This window comes from Sminthopsis crassicaudata, chromosome 1, assembly GCF_048593235.1.
Source record: "Sminthopsis crassicaudata isolate SCR6 chromosome 1, ASM4859323v1, whole genome shotgun sequence".
Taxonomy (NCBI): Eukaryota; Metazoa; Chordata; class Mammalia; order Dasyuromorphia; family Dasyuridae; genus Sminthopsis; species Sminthopsis crassicaudata.
The window spans coordinates 513,187,147-513,202,160 of NC_133617.1; the positions used below are offsets into that span (position 1 = coordinate 513,187,147).

The 15,014-nt window shown below is 32.6% G+C and overlaps 1 protein-coding gene across 8 annotated transcripts in view; it reads right to left on the bottom strand.

Moving 5' to 3' along the window:
• The window catches only part of TUT7 (terminal uridylyl transferase 7), an 86,858-nt gene that overhangs the window by 37,953 nt on the left and 33,891 nt on the right, over positions 1-15,014 (bottom strand). For all 8 annotated transcript variants that reach the window (XM_074281656.1, XM_074281660.1, XM_074281655.1 and 5 more), the window contains 7 exons: positions 14,248-14,382; positions 11,279-11,459; positions 8,870-9,957; positions 8,356-8,506; positions 7,394-7,480; positions 6,630-6,730; positions 5,016-5,073 (listed from right to left, as the gene is read on the bottom strand). In XM_074281656.1, coding sequence (XP_074137757.1) covers positions 5,016-5,073; positions 6,630-6,730; positions 7,394-7,480; positions 8,356-8,506; positions 8,870-9,957; positions 11,279-11,459; positions 14,248-14,382 — 1,801 coding nt within the window. The remainder of the gene's footprint in view (positions 1-5,015; positions 5,074-6,629; positions 6,731-7,393; positions 7,481-8,355; positions 8,507-8,869; positions 9,958-11,278; positions 11,460-14,247; positions 14,383-15,014) is intronic.

The following is a 15,014-nucleotide window of genomic DNA, read 5'->3' on the forward strand; positions in this document are numbered from 1 at the left end:
AAGGGAGGAGATGGGAAAAAAATTCGGAACACAAGGTTTTGCAAAGGTGAATGCTGAAAACTATGTATGTATTTGGAAAAACACACTATAAAAAAAGAAATAACTTTTCAAGTATCTTCAAACAGTTAATTATGTCTCTTCAATCTTCAAGTTATAGTGTTGCTTCCATTTTCTTTAAGCTAAACAGCACTACTTTGTTTAACTATTCCTCCTATGATGTTATTTTAAGTCTCATCAGTCTGGTCATCCTTCTCATGACATGCTCCTGTTTAACAATGTTCCTCTTTAAGATATAGTTTTCAAGATCTTTTCTCCCACTGTTCTTTAAAATGAAATCTACTATAGCCAGATTAATATTTTGGAACACTGTTTTCCTTCCCAATCTTACTCTGTGGTAAACCAATTTAGTTCTACATTATCTCCTATTATTGAATCTCCTGACCTCGTCTTGTTACTGATTATGCTTTGCTAAAAACTCAACAGCTATACTACTCTACTATCTGCCTCCTTCATTCTTATTTGTGGGTTGCTGAGTGAAGTTAGAAGTCACAACTGCTGATTGGATCCACTACAAATTTATGTGATCTAATCTTAATTGGGCTTTCACTGTAACAAGGCATTACTCTACCCTAACTGATTTTTTTCCCCACTCAACACAGTGGCTTTTCCAATTTTCCTCATCTCTTTGCAAGCCTCCTCCCAGTACCACAGTCTGCTAACCTTATAAGCTATAAATATATTATACAGCTTCTACCCTCCCTTACCCCCAAATTGAAGCCATTCACTGAGGGATTCTTTCCCCCGCCCCTTTCATCATCACACACCCTTCTAATAATACTTTAATATGGTTCTCCCATATTTTCTCTAAAGAAGCAGACCTACTCACTAAGGCCAACTCCTCTATATGAATCTTTGATTATTTCTCTTCTCATCTAATTCAGCTGGTTTCCTCCTCTGTCAACGCCACTCTAATTTTCAGTCTCTCCTCTACATTGTTGCCTAGAAACATATCAACCTTTTGTCCAAACTTTAAAAACCCTTATTTGATACTACTTATCTTATAAGCTCTCCTTCTATCAGCTAAACTCCTTGAAAAAGCCTATACTATCTGCCTCTACTTTCTTCTAAAGCTGCAACTTAATTTCCAGCCTAATTATTCATTTCAAATGGCTTGCTTTAGATATCATTTAATGGTCTGCTCAATTTTCATCCTCCTTGATTTTTGTAGTTTTTTGACATTGATCATTTTTTCTTCTTGGATATTCTCTTCACTCTGAGTTTTTTGTGACACTATTCTCTTTTGCTTCTCCTTTCTGACTACTCTTTTATTTAGTCTACTTCATCCATGTTTTGCTTAATTACTGTGAGTGTTCAACAAGGCTCTAGGCTGGATCCTCTTCTCTTTTCTCTCTATGCAATATTATTTGTGGTCTTTTGATTTTCCTGAGTTCTACTAAACACAATATGCAGATGATTCCCAGATTTATATATCCCAGATTTAATTTCTCTTGTGAGCTCCAATCCCAAGTGCTTGGTGGACATTTTGAACTCAATGTCCTGTGTATACCTCAAACTCAAAATTTCTAAAACAGAACTTAATATCTTATTTAAGTTTTTTTTTTTGAAATATAGTTTTTCTTTTTTAAATGCTTTTTATTTTCAAAACACATGCATGGATAGTTTTTAACATTCATCTTAGCAAAACCTTGTGTTCCAGTTTTTCTCCCCCTCCCCCGACAACAAGTAATCTAATATAAACATGTACAATTCTTCTATACATATTTCCACATTTATCATGCTGCACAAGAAAAATCAGATCAAAAAGAAAGAAAATAAGAAAACAAAATGCAAGCAAATAACAAAAAATAATAACAATAATAAAATATGAGAATACTATGTTGTGATCCACACTCAGTCTCCACAGTCCTCTGTCTGGGTGAAGATGGCTCTCTCCATCACAAGACCATTGGAAATGGCTTGATTCATCTCATTGTTGAGAAAAGCTCCATCCATAAGAATTGATCATCATATAATCTTCTTGTTGCTATGTACAATAGAAATTAATACCTTTCAAATGAAACTATACCCTTTTCTATTCTCTCCTATTATACTATTGTCCAGGGCATATCATTTTCCCACTGATACAAGTTTTTTTATTGTCATCCTCAACTCATTCCTCTCTATATCTAATTAGTTATCAAATCCTGTCATTTTAACCTACAATGGCGTCTTTGGTATGTTTCCCTTCTCTACTGAGAGTGACCACTCTTAACTCAAGCCCTCATCAACTCCTGAAAAACTATTGGTTTCCCTATTTCAAGGCTCTCTCTCCTGCAGTTCATTCATTAAGCTGCCAAAGGGATTTTCTAAAGCATAAATCTGACCATGTCATTCACTTCTATTCAATATACTGCAGTAGCTACCTATTACCTCTCCTAGATCAAACAAACTTGAGCATTTTAGAACTCTTTAATCTCATCTAAATTTGTAATCTTCTAAAACTTTCTTCTCCTTCTACAGATTCTATGATCTAGTTATACTGTCCTACTTGTTATTCCTCAAACATTTCATGTCTCCCTGTCTCTGCAGTTGTCCTGATGCCCAATGCTTGCTCTCACTTCCTCACCTGTCTCAGGATTCTTGATTCCTTTAAAAACTTACTTCAAATGTTACTTTTTGCAATACATATTTTCTGATCCATTAAGATCCTAGAAGCTTTCCCTCTAAGATTATGGCCCACCTATGTTATCTCTCCTTTTATAACATAAGCTCTTTGAAGGCAGCATATTTTGTCTTTCTTCATATTCCCAAAATCCAGCTGATATCTAATATTTAACAAATGTGTGTTTAATAACTGCTAAGGCTATCATTCTTGTCCCACTCACTCTGGAATACTCTCCTTTCATCACAATCTTTTTCATTTCAAGCTCCATCATTCTATAACAATGAGAGTGCCTTTCTTGTTTGAATTCTTATTGATATAACTGCCCACTGACTGATGCTCATTTTTTAATATGCCTTACTTTCTCAATGAGATTGTTAAGGTGACCAAGAGAGGAAGAACTGTGCTGTTATTTATTTTGTAGCACCTTCTTACTCCAGTGGTTATTATATAGACATACATAATAGGTCTTCAAAAATATTGACTTCAATACAAATAGTTATTTACTTCTTTTGAACCTCTCTTCTTGCATTCTATAAAACTCTGATCGAGTCTGACCATATATTTCTGATAAAAAACTATTAGTGGCTCTCTACTGCCTGTATTTTTTAACATCACAGAAAGAGTATAATCTGTCCTTAATCTACTTACTCCCCATAAAAATCTGGCTAAAATAGATTATTAGCTATTAAACTTACCTTCTTTCCTCCTTTTGCATTGGTATATAAGATGTCCCTTCTACTCTGGAAAATCCTTCATCTGCCTACCTTCAGAAATTCTCTTCCTTCAAGGCCTAACTTCCTCATAAAGCCTATCTTGACCACTGTCACTTTTAGTGACTTTTCTGTCTTCATATTTTTAGCAGAACCATTTGGATGACTGACTCCTTTGCTCTTATTTTTTAAAAAAAGCACACAAAAGCACACAACTCTAACTTGTACACTACTTAGCTGTGTACATGTTATATCCTCAATATTCAAGTTTTCTCAAATTTCTTAAGGAAAATAATTCTCCCATTTCAGAAACTGACTCGTTGAATAAGTCTCTGTGCCTTAGTTGTCTTCGCTGTAAAATAAGGGAGCTTTGAGGCTTCTCCTGGCTCTAAATTTGTGATCCTAGGATTTGCATATATTTCTAGGGCTTTTGTACATAACAGGTGCATTATAATTATTTGTATTAAGAATGAATGTCATAAACTTAATAGTAGGAAAAAAAAATTTTTTTGCCAAAATTCTGTAGCTATCATCATATTCCTGAATTTATCCAAAACTTTGTATACATCCTTAACTTTTAACATTAAATATTGCATAAGAAATTCTTATTTCTTATGGTTATAGGAATATTGGTTACAAGTCATGGTTTACACATTAAATTATTCAATGTAAAATATATTGATTTATTGGCAAAGTTGATACTCCCAGTCAGTTGCCTAATCTAACTTGACAAATGCCATTCTTCAAGAGTTTAGTAAATTTGGAAGAGGAAACTTTTTATATAGTTTGTTCTTCTGGGATGGGGAAATTTTTGTAATTTCATCAATTGTCTTACTGAAAAATATAACCCTATAGAATTTGTATACACTATCTGGAAATAAAAATATTCCCCCACTTGAAATAAATTCTTGGTTCCCCAATGATCAGACCTAAGTACGTCTGTGTACATATATGAAAAACCAACTGACACTCACGCTAACTTTCAATTCCACTAGAAACTTGGGGAGGAAAAGATTTAAGATTTGTCCAGTTACCCCAATGACAGGTAAAGTCTTTATTCAAACTCCTAGAAATAAAGAATACAAAGGAAAAGAAGACTTTAACTCTTAAAGCAGGTGTATGCACTATGAATTTAAGCATTACAGCCATGCCTGTCTTTAACTAAAAGTATGGAAAACAATTCAATGTACTTTTATGAAGGGGGGAAAAGAGTTTACCAATGTTTATAACAATAGTGGTAATTTTAAAGTGATGCTAAATATTTAAGGACAAAGAGACTTAAACTGATTTGAGATTAATAAATTCCATACTATGTTTAGCCTCATGTAGGTAAAAGCATAAGCTTTTCCAAACTAAAATGCCATGCCTCTTTGGTACCTGTTTTCTAACTGAAACCCAAATTAGTGAAAGATGCACACAAAATATTAGAAGCTCCTTCATGGTTTCCTATTTTCTTTTAAAACAGGTCAAAACCATTTTTTTGCATAAATAAATAAAATATTTTTGCAAAAAAGCATCAAGATGGCAAATTTAAAATAATAATATTTTGAGATTCAATTACAATGCTATATAGCTGAATTTTTTAGGTAATTCAGAAGCTTAATAAAGAGAAAACAAAATCCAATTAGCTTATAGAGTACCTGAATGTTTTTTGAGGACTCTTGAAAGTTCTTCAATCATTTTTATGCAATCTAACCCCTGAAATAAAAGTAGTAAATCATTATATCAATATTAAAGAGCTTTTCTTAAAATGCTAGCATAAATACAAGTTTCCATTACCTTCAGAAATTCCCAAATTCATTTCAGTTCAGAAACAGTGTGTTTTTGTGGAGATATGAATTTGGAGTCAGAAGACCAGAGTTTAAATGAGAGAATCATGATAAGATATAAGCACTTTGAAGGCAAAGACTGTTTAATTTTTTCTTTGTATCCCTAGCACATAATAGGTACTTAATAAATGTCTGTTGGATCAGCAAGATAAACAAAAATGAAGATTAAAAAAAAAAAATCAATGTGAACATCTTATTATCTTATACCATTGTTATTGTTCTTCCTTCTTTCTTGAAGAGGACCAATGACTTGATGAGTGCAGTGTCTTGACTGCTGCATGAACTGATTTAAGTGAGACAGAACTGCACAAAGTCACAAGCTCCATTATCTCTTCCAGAGTCATCAAAGTCCAGTGACCAGACAATTGGCAATGGCCTGGAATTTTATTTTGTGAGATAATTTAGGATTTGGGGGCTAGATTATTTTATTTTAATCATCCATCCATTTTATCTTTTTCAAAAAGCTATGACAATTTACTTTTTGGTTTGTGAAGTTTTCATTTATGATTTCTTGAAATATAGCTCTGAAAAAATAGGCTTTAAAAAAAGCCCACTGTGTTTCAAATGGAGTTAACATCTTGTTCAGTCACTTCAGTCTTTTCCAACTCTTTTTGACTTTATTTGGGATTTTCTTGGCAAAGATAATGGAATGGTTTGCCATTTCCTTCTCTAGCTCATTTTAAAGATGAGGAACTGAGGCAAACTGGGTTAAATTTAAGCCCTGGGTCACACTGCCAGTAAGTGTATAAGGCTAGATTTGAATTCAGGAAGATGAGTCTTCCTGACTCTACACCTATCTAGAGTCTCTCTATCTCTATCTATTGTACCATCTAAGTGTCTATGTCTTTAAATCCAAATCATTTTGGCTTTCATTGAATGACCAATAATAATTTGGTGCCTTCAGAAATTCTGAGGATGTGAACAATTCAAGATGATTAAGCACTACCCAACTTCCAATTTTATGGGAAAATACCACACTAGAGCATTCAGTAGTTTCAAAAACTCACTGACTCACATTACCAATAATAAATACAAATTATATATGACCATCTATGGACATGTAGTATAAAAGAATATACTGGGCCAGTTCTCAGGAGAGAACTGAATTTGAATCCTGGTTTTTGTCATACTAGCTGTGTGACCTTGGCCTCTGAGACTTGGTTTCCTCACCTATAAATTGGGAATGACATTCTTTTTCCTGCCTACCTCACAAGGTTATCATGAGGGAAGTGCTCTGTAAGTCAAAAAATAATATATAATTGTGATTCCATCATCATCATCACCACCACCACCACCACCACCACCACCACCACCACCACCACCACCACCCACCACCATCATCACCACCACCCACCACCACCATTACCATCATCACCACCATCATCCTCATTATCATCATCACCACCACCATCATCATCACTCTACCTCAGCAGTTTCTAGTCCATCAATTGTCATACAGATGTCCAGGTCGCTCTGTTTGAACCCAAATCCATTTTTGGAGGAACCAAATAAGCTCAACTTGGTGCCTATTAGAAATGCATTATAAATAGTAATTAATTTTTTTGAGGGAATTTTATTTTCAAACAGGCATTCTTAAGAATGGTCAACTGGGTTAGATACTTCTGAAAACAGAAAATTAAATATATTATTTTGTGTAAAAAAAGAAAAAAAAAAAGAGCTGTAAAGCTTTAAAAAAACAAAGTAAGTTTCCAACTTTTTAACAATCTTACTGAAAACAAATATAGATCTCACTTAATTTCTGGTTTATTTTAGAATTCCATCTCTTATTTACCTCAAAGTTTTCTTTTATTAAAGGCAAATTATATAAAGCAAGAAAAATGTACATTTGTGTGATTGTCAAAGTTTTAGGACATAAATTTCAAGGTAAAATCTACAGCATCTTCCTACATCTACAGTTATTAAGTTTAGTAGTACTTAAAAAATTTTTTTTGAGATATAATTTTAAATTTCAGTTAAATCTTCAAGTGGAAATAAAATACATGCATGGCATTTGTTAATAAAAACAATATTTCAATATTCAACCAATGGTGTACTACTATAATTTTCTATATTAACCACAATACCAAACAATCATCATTTATTTTTCTTTAAGTCAATAAGTTTAGAACAAAATTATTGTTCTTCTAGAAATGGTAACTAAGAAAAAAATGTCATATAAATAATCTTACCTGGAAACTCCTGTCTTATGAAACTTTCTAGGTTTTGCCGAATATGTTCACGAGCCTGATCTTCTAAAGCAGTTGCAGAAAAATCCTCTGTTTAAAATAACAAGAAATACTTTTAGTTAAATAGCTTTCAAAAGTTTGTCCAAGAACTAAAAGAACCAAGCTTTTATTAGAAAAAATTTTCTCTATCCCCAATTTTGTAAGTATCTTTTATGTGTAAAACACTACTATAGAAACAAAATAATCACAAAGTTAAAACAGTCTGATCTCAAGAAGGAATAATAAATTACTCTTATCTTATCAAAAGCAACTACTTTTTGGTATTATTAACAATAAAAGTACTTCTACAGATCACCCTGAAACTTTATAAAACATAATTTTGTTAAAATGGTCTGTTTTGAGCAGTTTTGAAAGCTTAAGAGCTCTGAGTAATGTTCTATGATTTCAGGGGACTGATAATGAAGAAGACCACCCATTCTCTTACAGAGATTCAAGAGTACAAAATAAGACTTATTTTTTGGGGGGAATGTCCAACATGGGCATTTGTTTGGCTTGACTGTACATATTCGTTACAAGGGTTTTTTTCTTATTTCAGAGGCAGGAGGAAGGGTAAGTATACAGTGGGATAAGAGGGAGAGATAAAACAGATTTTGGTTAATTAACAAATACTAGTAAAGCAAAGAGACTACTCTAGTTAGACAAATACTTTTACTTGTAATGCTTAAAATGAAAATATTATTAAAAGTTTTTCTGTATTTTACTTTTCAGTTGAAACTTAGAACCCTAAAGAAAGAATGAATCCTTATAATGAACACAATACTGGAAACAGTTAAAAATTAAAAGAAGTAAAGATTGATACACAGATATTGTTATTTCTCAAAATCTTAAGTTATCACCTGGGTTGGTAATTTTTTGAAGCCTATTTTAAAGTTCCTAGAAATTAGTAAGAAATGTTGACAACTTACTGTAACACTGGATGCACACTTGGTCTAATATATTTGAAAATCTGGGTGTTAACGGTGGCAAAGGATCCAGTTCAATTTTTTTGAAGTCTTCAGGGCAATCCTTTTTTAGGTGACCCTCTCGCTTACACAAACTACATACTACAGTAGGAGGCTACATGAAAGGGAAAGGCAAAAAGACTTAAAGGCAATTTCAAGTATCAGAGTTCTTAATCTTTTCCAGTAAAATATTCTACTTTTAACTTCCTCAAAGAGAAACTATCATCAAGAGTGGAGTATAGTATGATATAGCTGAAATACTTAGCAACTTTTAATAGTTTTAGGCAGGAAATTGGAGGAATGTTAAAACCTAGAAAGAAGTCTGGTTAATCAATTTGAGCTTAAAAATCAAACAAATAATCATTATTAATCATTTCAGTAAGCCTGTTCTATTAAATGAAAAATAAATTTATATACACAAAATTAAAAATAAACAAAGAAACATCCAAGTTATTTCTCTGGCAGTTAAATTTTTTACCTTGCCCTTGGTGAAGACAGGTTTACTAAATTCGTAGAATAGGTCCAAATGATCTAAAGCTGAATCTTCCTCACATACATTTTCTTCTCTAAGAGGATACTTTTCATTTAATTCCATTAGCAAGGATTCATCTACAGTTTTTCCAACTTCTTTCAAATCTTCATATTTAACAGGAACAATCAATCCATCCTCTTCAGAGAGGGCATCCTCATCCCCATATCCAGTATATGAGTCTAACTCATCTTGTACAATAACACTCTCTCTTTCATTGATGGTATGCCTGGCTTCTTCTTCATCCTCTTCCTCATCATCTGAATTAGTGATTTCTGATGTCTGGCCCTGTACTGAATGTGTAACCTTATTTGAGTCTTCTAATTCATCTGTACCTTCTGTACTTTCCTCATCCATGTCAACTTTGTCATCTATAGTAACAAAATCATCCCTTTCAGTTATTGTAATGTTTTGGAAACTCTCTAAATCTGAAATGCTGTCAGTCTCCATGTCAAGATCATTGGTATGAGCAAGTAGTTCTCCATTTTCACTGTCATCATCTAATTCTTGATCCATAGTTGTCAAATTTTTCTCCCAGTCTTGTCTGTCAGGTTCTTCCTCCTCCTCCTCATCTTCATCATTTCCACTTTCTGTTTCCTCATAGTGTGGTTTGAAATCCTCAGAATCATCAAAAATTACTTCTTCAATGATACAATCTAAGTCTCCTTGGTTGATTCCAACTTGAGCATCTCCTAACTCTTCTGTTGGGCTTTCAAAACCATCAAACACCTTTATATTTCTTTGATGTGTCTTGAAGTTTTCTACAGTATTGGTAGCATCAATATAGTCACTCACAACCACGATTTTGTTATTTATTACTTGTACCTCAGGGTCATGCTTTACATCATCTTTTAGGTTTTTGGATGTTTGAGATGCATCTATATTTATATTCAAAGGCTTTTTGGGAGTGGTCTTTATTGCTTTTTTGTGGGGGATAGCAAAATACTTATATGTTGCTCTTAAACAATGAAGTATATATTCATAAACCAGTTGACTGTTCAAAGTTCTTGCCACATTCCTCTTAACGGAGTATGGATCTGTAACAACAACAAAAATGCAATGTCTTTATATTTTACTTTGAAAACAATCAATATATTTTACATTAAAAAAGGAACAGTAATTCAGATAAAATGAATACTATTTCTTAAATGTGGCTATTTTCATTTGGGAGTCAAGCTAGAGAAGGGAAAATATCATCTTTCATATGATGAAATCTCTCATATGAAGAAACTCCAATGTCAAAATTATCTCTTATAACCAACCCACTTGCACAACACCAGTATCCCTTCCTTATCTAGTTATGTGATAGTGGCAATGGAAAAGAAACTATCAATCTGGCTCTTAAGCCTTTTGGGACTGCATCCTACACTGAAAAGCTCTGCTGAGTGCTTTGCCTCCCCCACTCAGCCAGTCTTTGTAAAGCTTACCTCTACTCTTCCGCCCTGTGAAGCCCCATCACTGAACTGGCTGGACTGAATTCCAGGGGTGAGAGGGAGGCACGAGGAGGAGACACCACTTCTCACAATTCGCTCTCCTCCCCTAAAACTCCAGCAGGGTAGGCAATTGGCCAGAAGAGCTGAGCCAGAGAAACTGCAGGGGAGGGTTTAAAAATGTGAGATCCCCATGACTGCACACAGAATTTTATGCAAAATGCAAAAAACCCTCTTATGCAACATAAAAGCTTGAAAAAAAAAAAAAATCAAGCAAAAATAAGGGAATTCCATACTGAAGATTCCTTCAGCTACAATTATGAGGAAGTTCTTAAAAATGTTTTAAAAGGGGAAAAAATTTAGATTTCTATATGTTTCAATTATGGAATAGCCTAACTTCTAAAAGCTGAAAATGGCTTAAGAGGCCAGTCCACTTTCCATGCCTACTGAATAATATATCAGTGTATTTCATTGCAATGTAGATCTGGTTTAATGAGCCCTATGCAAAGGAATATATGAATACATTTTAAATATCATTGGAGGCTTCATAACAATACAACATATCTGCAGAATTGCTGGAGTCCATGAAACTAATCAATTAATAGAAAAATGGATGTAACAGAACCTAGAAGTAAAGATTTATAATCAGTTTTTGTTTTTTTTTTTAACTTTTAGGGAATCATTTAAATTTAGTGATTGTGTAATTAGTATATTGCCTATACTACAGTTATTTAAATTGAGATCCAAGCATGACACTGTACTGAGCTGAATGACACATACAGACTATTAGTACGAGGATTATCCTGACTGTTTACTTTACTGCTGGGTTCTGGTACACCTTGTATGAAGGTGATGAAAGAAGACTGAAATACATGCTGTTAGATCTGCATTTGTTTTTAGTTTTTTTTAAGGTAAAAAATCTGGATACCTTCCACAGCAATGCGCTTTTTGGGCCAATCTTTTGCTTCACGAGATATAGCTTCTTTGGCACGTATACTGATGACCAAATCACCCAAATTAAATTCTAAAGCATAGAAACGAAGCAATTCTACCCAGAGCTGCCCAACTGGTGCAGAACATTGGTTTTCTAAATCAAATACCAATGGAACCTATTAATAAAAAAAAGAAAAGAAATTTCAGCATTATATGTGTCCAAACAATCAGATAAATAAAATTATACAGATTCTGTTTTAATAAAATAAAACTTAAGGACAGCTCTGAATGTGAAAATCTTTTCACATGGAGCTTAAACTGATCACAAAAAAAAATAAGTTTTATGTACCAGCAATTGTTTTTATTATACTTTAGATAGGACTGGGATCTAACCGAGATAGCATGGAGTACTGGGAAGGAAACTGGAACTGGAGTTAAGAGAGATACCACTTGATAATCCTGCCTTTGATATTTACTTGTTTTATTAATATGAGCAAATTCTCTGTCTCAATTTTCTAACTATAAAATGAGAATACTACTAATAACAATACTTTTGCCTCACAAGGATTCAATGAGAAATATGAAGTATGTGTAAAGTTTTTTGTAAATATTAAATTGCTACTATGTCAACTACCATGTAATCATTCTCTTAACAATACCTTTCAGTGTGAAAAAAGCAATTACTGCTACATTAGGCATATTTGTGACTTCCAATTTATGAAATGTAGTGAATACAATAAGGATTATATAAAAGATACTAAGATTCTCAGTCCTGTCCCCTACTAATAATACTCTTGAAGTGGATACTGAAAAAAAGTAAAGAGAACAGGATCTTAGGCTACCCAGATTTATAAGGACAATGCATTTATGACTGGATATTTAGTTTTGATGTCAATTAATTTCTGATATAAAAAGTTTGGATTTTAAAACATACATATGTTTGGATATTTTCATTTGAAGAAAATACAAGTATTTTCTATCATAGAATAAATTTTAAAGTTCCAAGGTACATTAGAAATTATTCCAGTTTTGTGGATGAAGAAACCGAGGTACAGAAACATAAAATGCTTGTCCAGAGACCAAGAAGCATGTCTGTTAACTTTCAAGCCATTACTTTTATTATGCTAGGCAGTCTCAAGAATACAAAATTCTGATTTTATATTAAAAAATAAAGCCATAATTTGGCTAATTTATACAAATCTCCCAAATTCAAATATTTGTTTAGTTTTTTATTACTATTGGATTTTTTGCTTTTTTCAGATATTTGAAGAATCATCCATTGGGAAGAACTAGGGTCAATAAGTGGAAGTTACATGTAGGAAAATTTTGGTTCAATGTAAGGAAAAATTTCCTAAGAATTAGAATTACTTAGACATGGAATGGACTGTTTTATGAGTTAAGTTTACTATTAAAAGAGGTCTTTTCAAGCAGAAAATGAATGACTGTATTCAGGATGTTATAAAAGGGGATGTATTCTTTTAGCATGTTTTAGATTAGATGACCTTGGGAATCCTTTGCAATTAGAAACTCTAGGTCTCTTCATATAATACTTCTTGGTGTTTTGGGTCAAGGTTTGTAATTTCATCAATATAGAAATAGCTAATGCAGAAAGTGACTATGTACATCATTAAGTTCTCTGTTGCCTTTAGCACTGACAAGTTATATGACTTGCTCTTGATTATACAGGCATTATTGTGTATTATCAGATGTGGAACTTAAATCCAAGTTTTTTATGATCCCAAGTTCACAGTTGTTATAATTCATAGCATACTTTCTCTTTGTATCTGTGTCCCCAAACCTCATCTTGTTATATAGTGTAACTATAAACACGTCAAAAAAGAATTATACTTTGATATTCAGGAAATATTAAGGAAAAACGGTGTTTCAAAATTGGAACACCATTTTAGTAGGTGACAAAAGTAGATGATAAAAAAGCCACAAATATCATATTCTTAGGGATCTGAACAACAAGTAATATTTTCCTATTTTTCATCTCCTTTTGCACAAACCTTTATTAAAATCTTATTAAATACTAAGGCTGAAAGGGCAGATATAAGCTCCTCTCAGGAAAGTTTTTTCAGTTGATATGGGGGATTCTCTCTGAGGGAAGACTGGTAGTACTACCTCTGCAAGTTAAGTCTTTCCCCGTTGTCTGGGTCATTCAAAAGTTTGCTCAGGGTAATATATATAATTTATGTTACAAACAATTTTTGAACAGAGGTCTTCCTAATTTTGAAATGGAAGCTCTACCCATTATGCCATGCTTTTCAGAAGGTTTCTTTCAAAGGATGCTTTAAGTATTTCATGATTATCATTTATGGAATTTATTACTAGAAGTCAAGAATTTTGCCTATAGATAATCTCATTTCAACCCTGGAAAACTAAGGAGCTTTAACAGAGTTAAAGTAAGTAATCAAACTGGACTTAGAGCCCAAATTTTCCCTGAATTCTATTTACTTGAAGGTCATCTTAGTCTTGATTATAAATCCAAATGAATGTTGTGTGTTAGCCATTATGTTATAAGGGAAATGTAAGAAAATTAATCTTGACTTCCCTTGTGACATTTCTTGCACTGCTGTCTTAAATAGGGTGGTTTATTATTTGAATTTTGCCTCTGCAGCTCATTCTCTATAAAAAAGGCAAGCAATGAGATGAGAAAGTAAGTGGGCACGTGTCCTCTTTTCCCTTTAAGTATAGTAAACAGTTTTACTATCCTAAGAGAATTTTGTAGATCTATAAAATGTGAAGGCACACAAAGACAGATTTATCAAAATATTATTTTGTACAGAAATATATAGAAATAAGCAATAAAGGAATATGAAAGAAACCGGAAAAGTCTATAAAATCAATGCAATTTTCCTTGCATTGAACTAAATTATCAATAATAAATCAATTAACCAATCTTGGTTAATTAAAAACTGTTTTTCAGTTTAATCATGAAAGTAGATAAAAATAAGTTCAGACCTTTCCTCGTGTAAAAGATGTTTCCTTAGATGATTCATCATCTCTCATAGAAGTAGTCTGTTCCCACACCACCAAATCATTTTCAACTTCTTTAAGGTTAAAATTTACTAATTTATTCAATGAGAATCCATCAATCTAGGAAAACAGGACAAAATCAATCTTAAATTAAAAACAGTATTTATTGTTATATCAATGGTTATCAATCTTAAATAATTGCTAGATTTTATCCCATAGAAAATTCCATTACAGAATATATTAAAGGGAGTCCTAAGAAATCTTGTTGAACTATCTACAAAGTTTTTTTTACATGTGTGGAAAAAAAAATGTTGGCTCTCAGTGCACTACTTTCTTATTTGAAGTATTTTTTTTTTAAAGGCACCAACTAGAAATATTAGTTGTAAATAGGAGACTGATTTCCCACAAATCTTTTATCATAGCTTAAAAAAATTAAGATTGAAAGGACTAATACAAGGAGACTCATAAAGATGTACAACTTTTTTTTTTTCACAATGTCAACCTATATCTAACACAAGGTAATGACACTTAAAAAAAAGGAGAATTCTTTGTAAAAATAACTTGAGAGTAGCATTTGGAAATGTCAAGATAGTTTAGCCCTTCCATATTGTGACTTTCTCCATTGTGGTTTTGCTATTTTAAGGTCAGAATAAAAGGTACCACAAACATCCCATAAAAGAAAAAGAAAAAAAATTCAGGCTTTTTCTTTGGTATAAAGATATTATAGTCACAAAAGCTGGGAAAGATCTGAA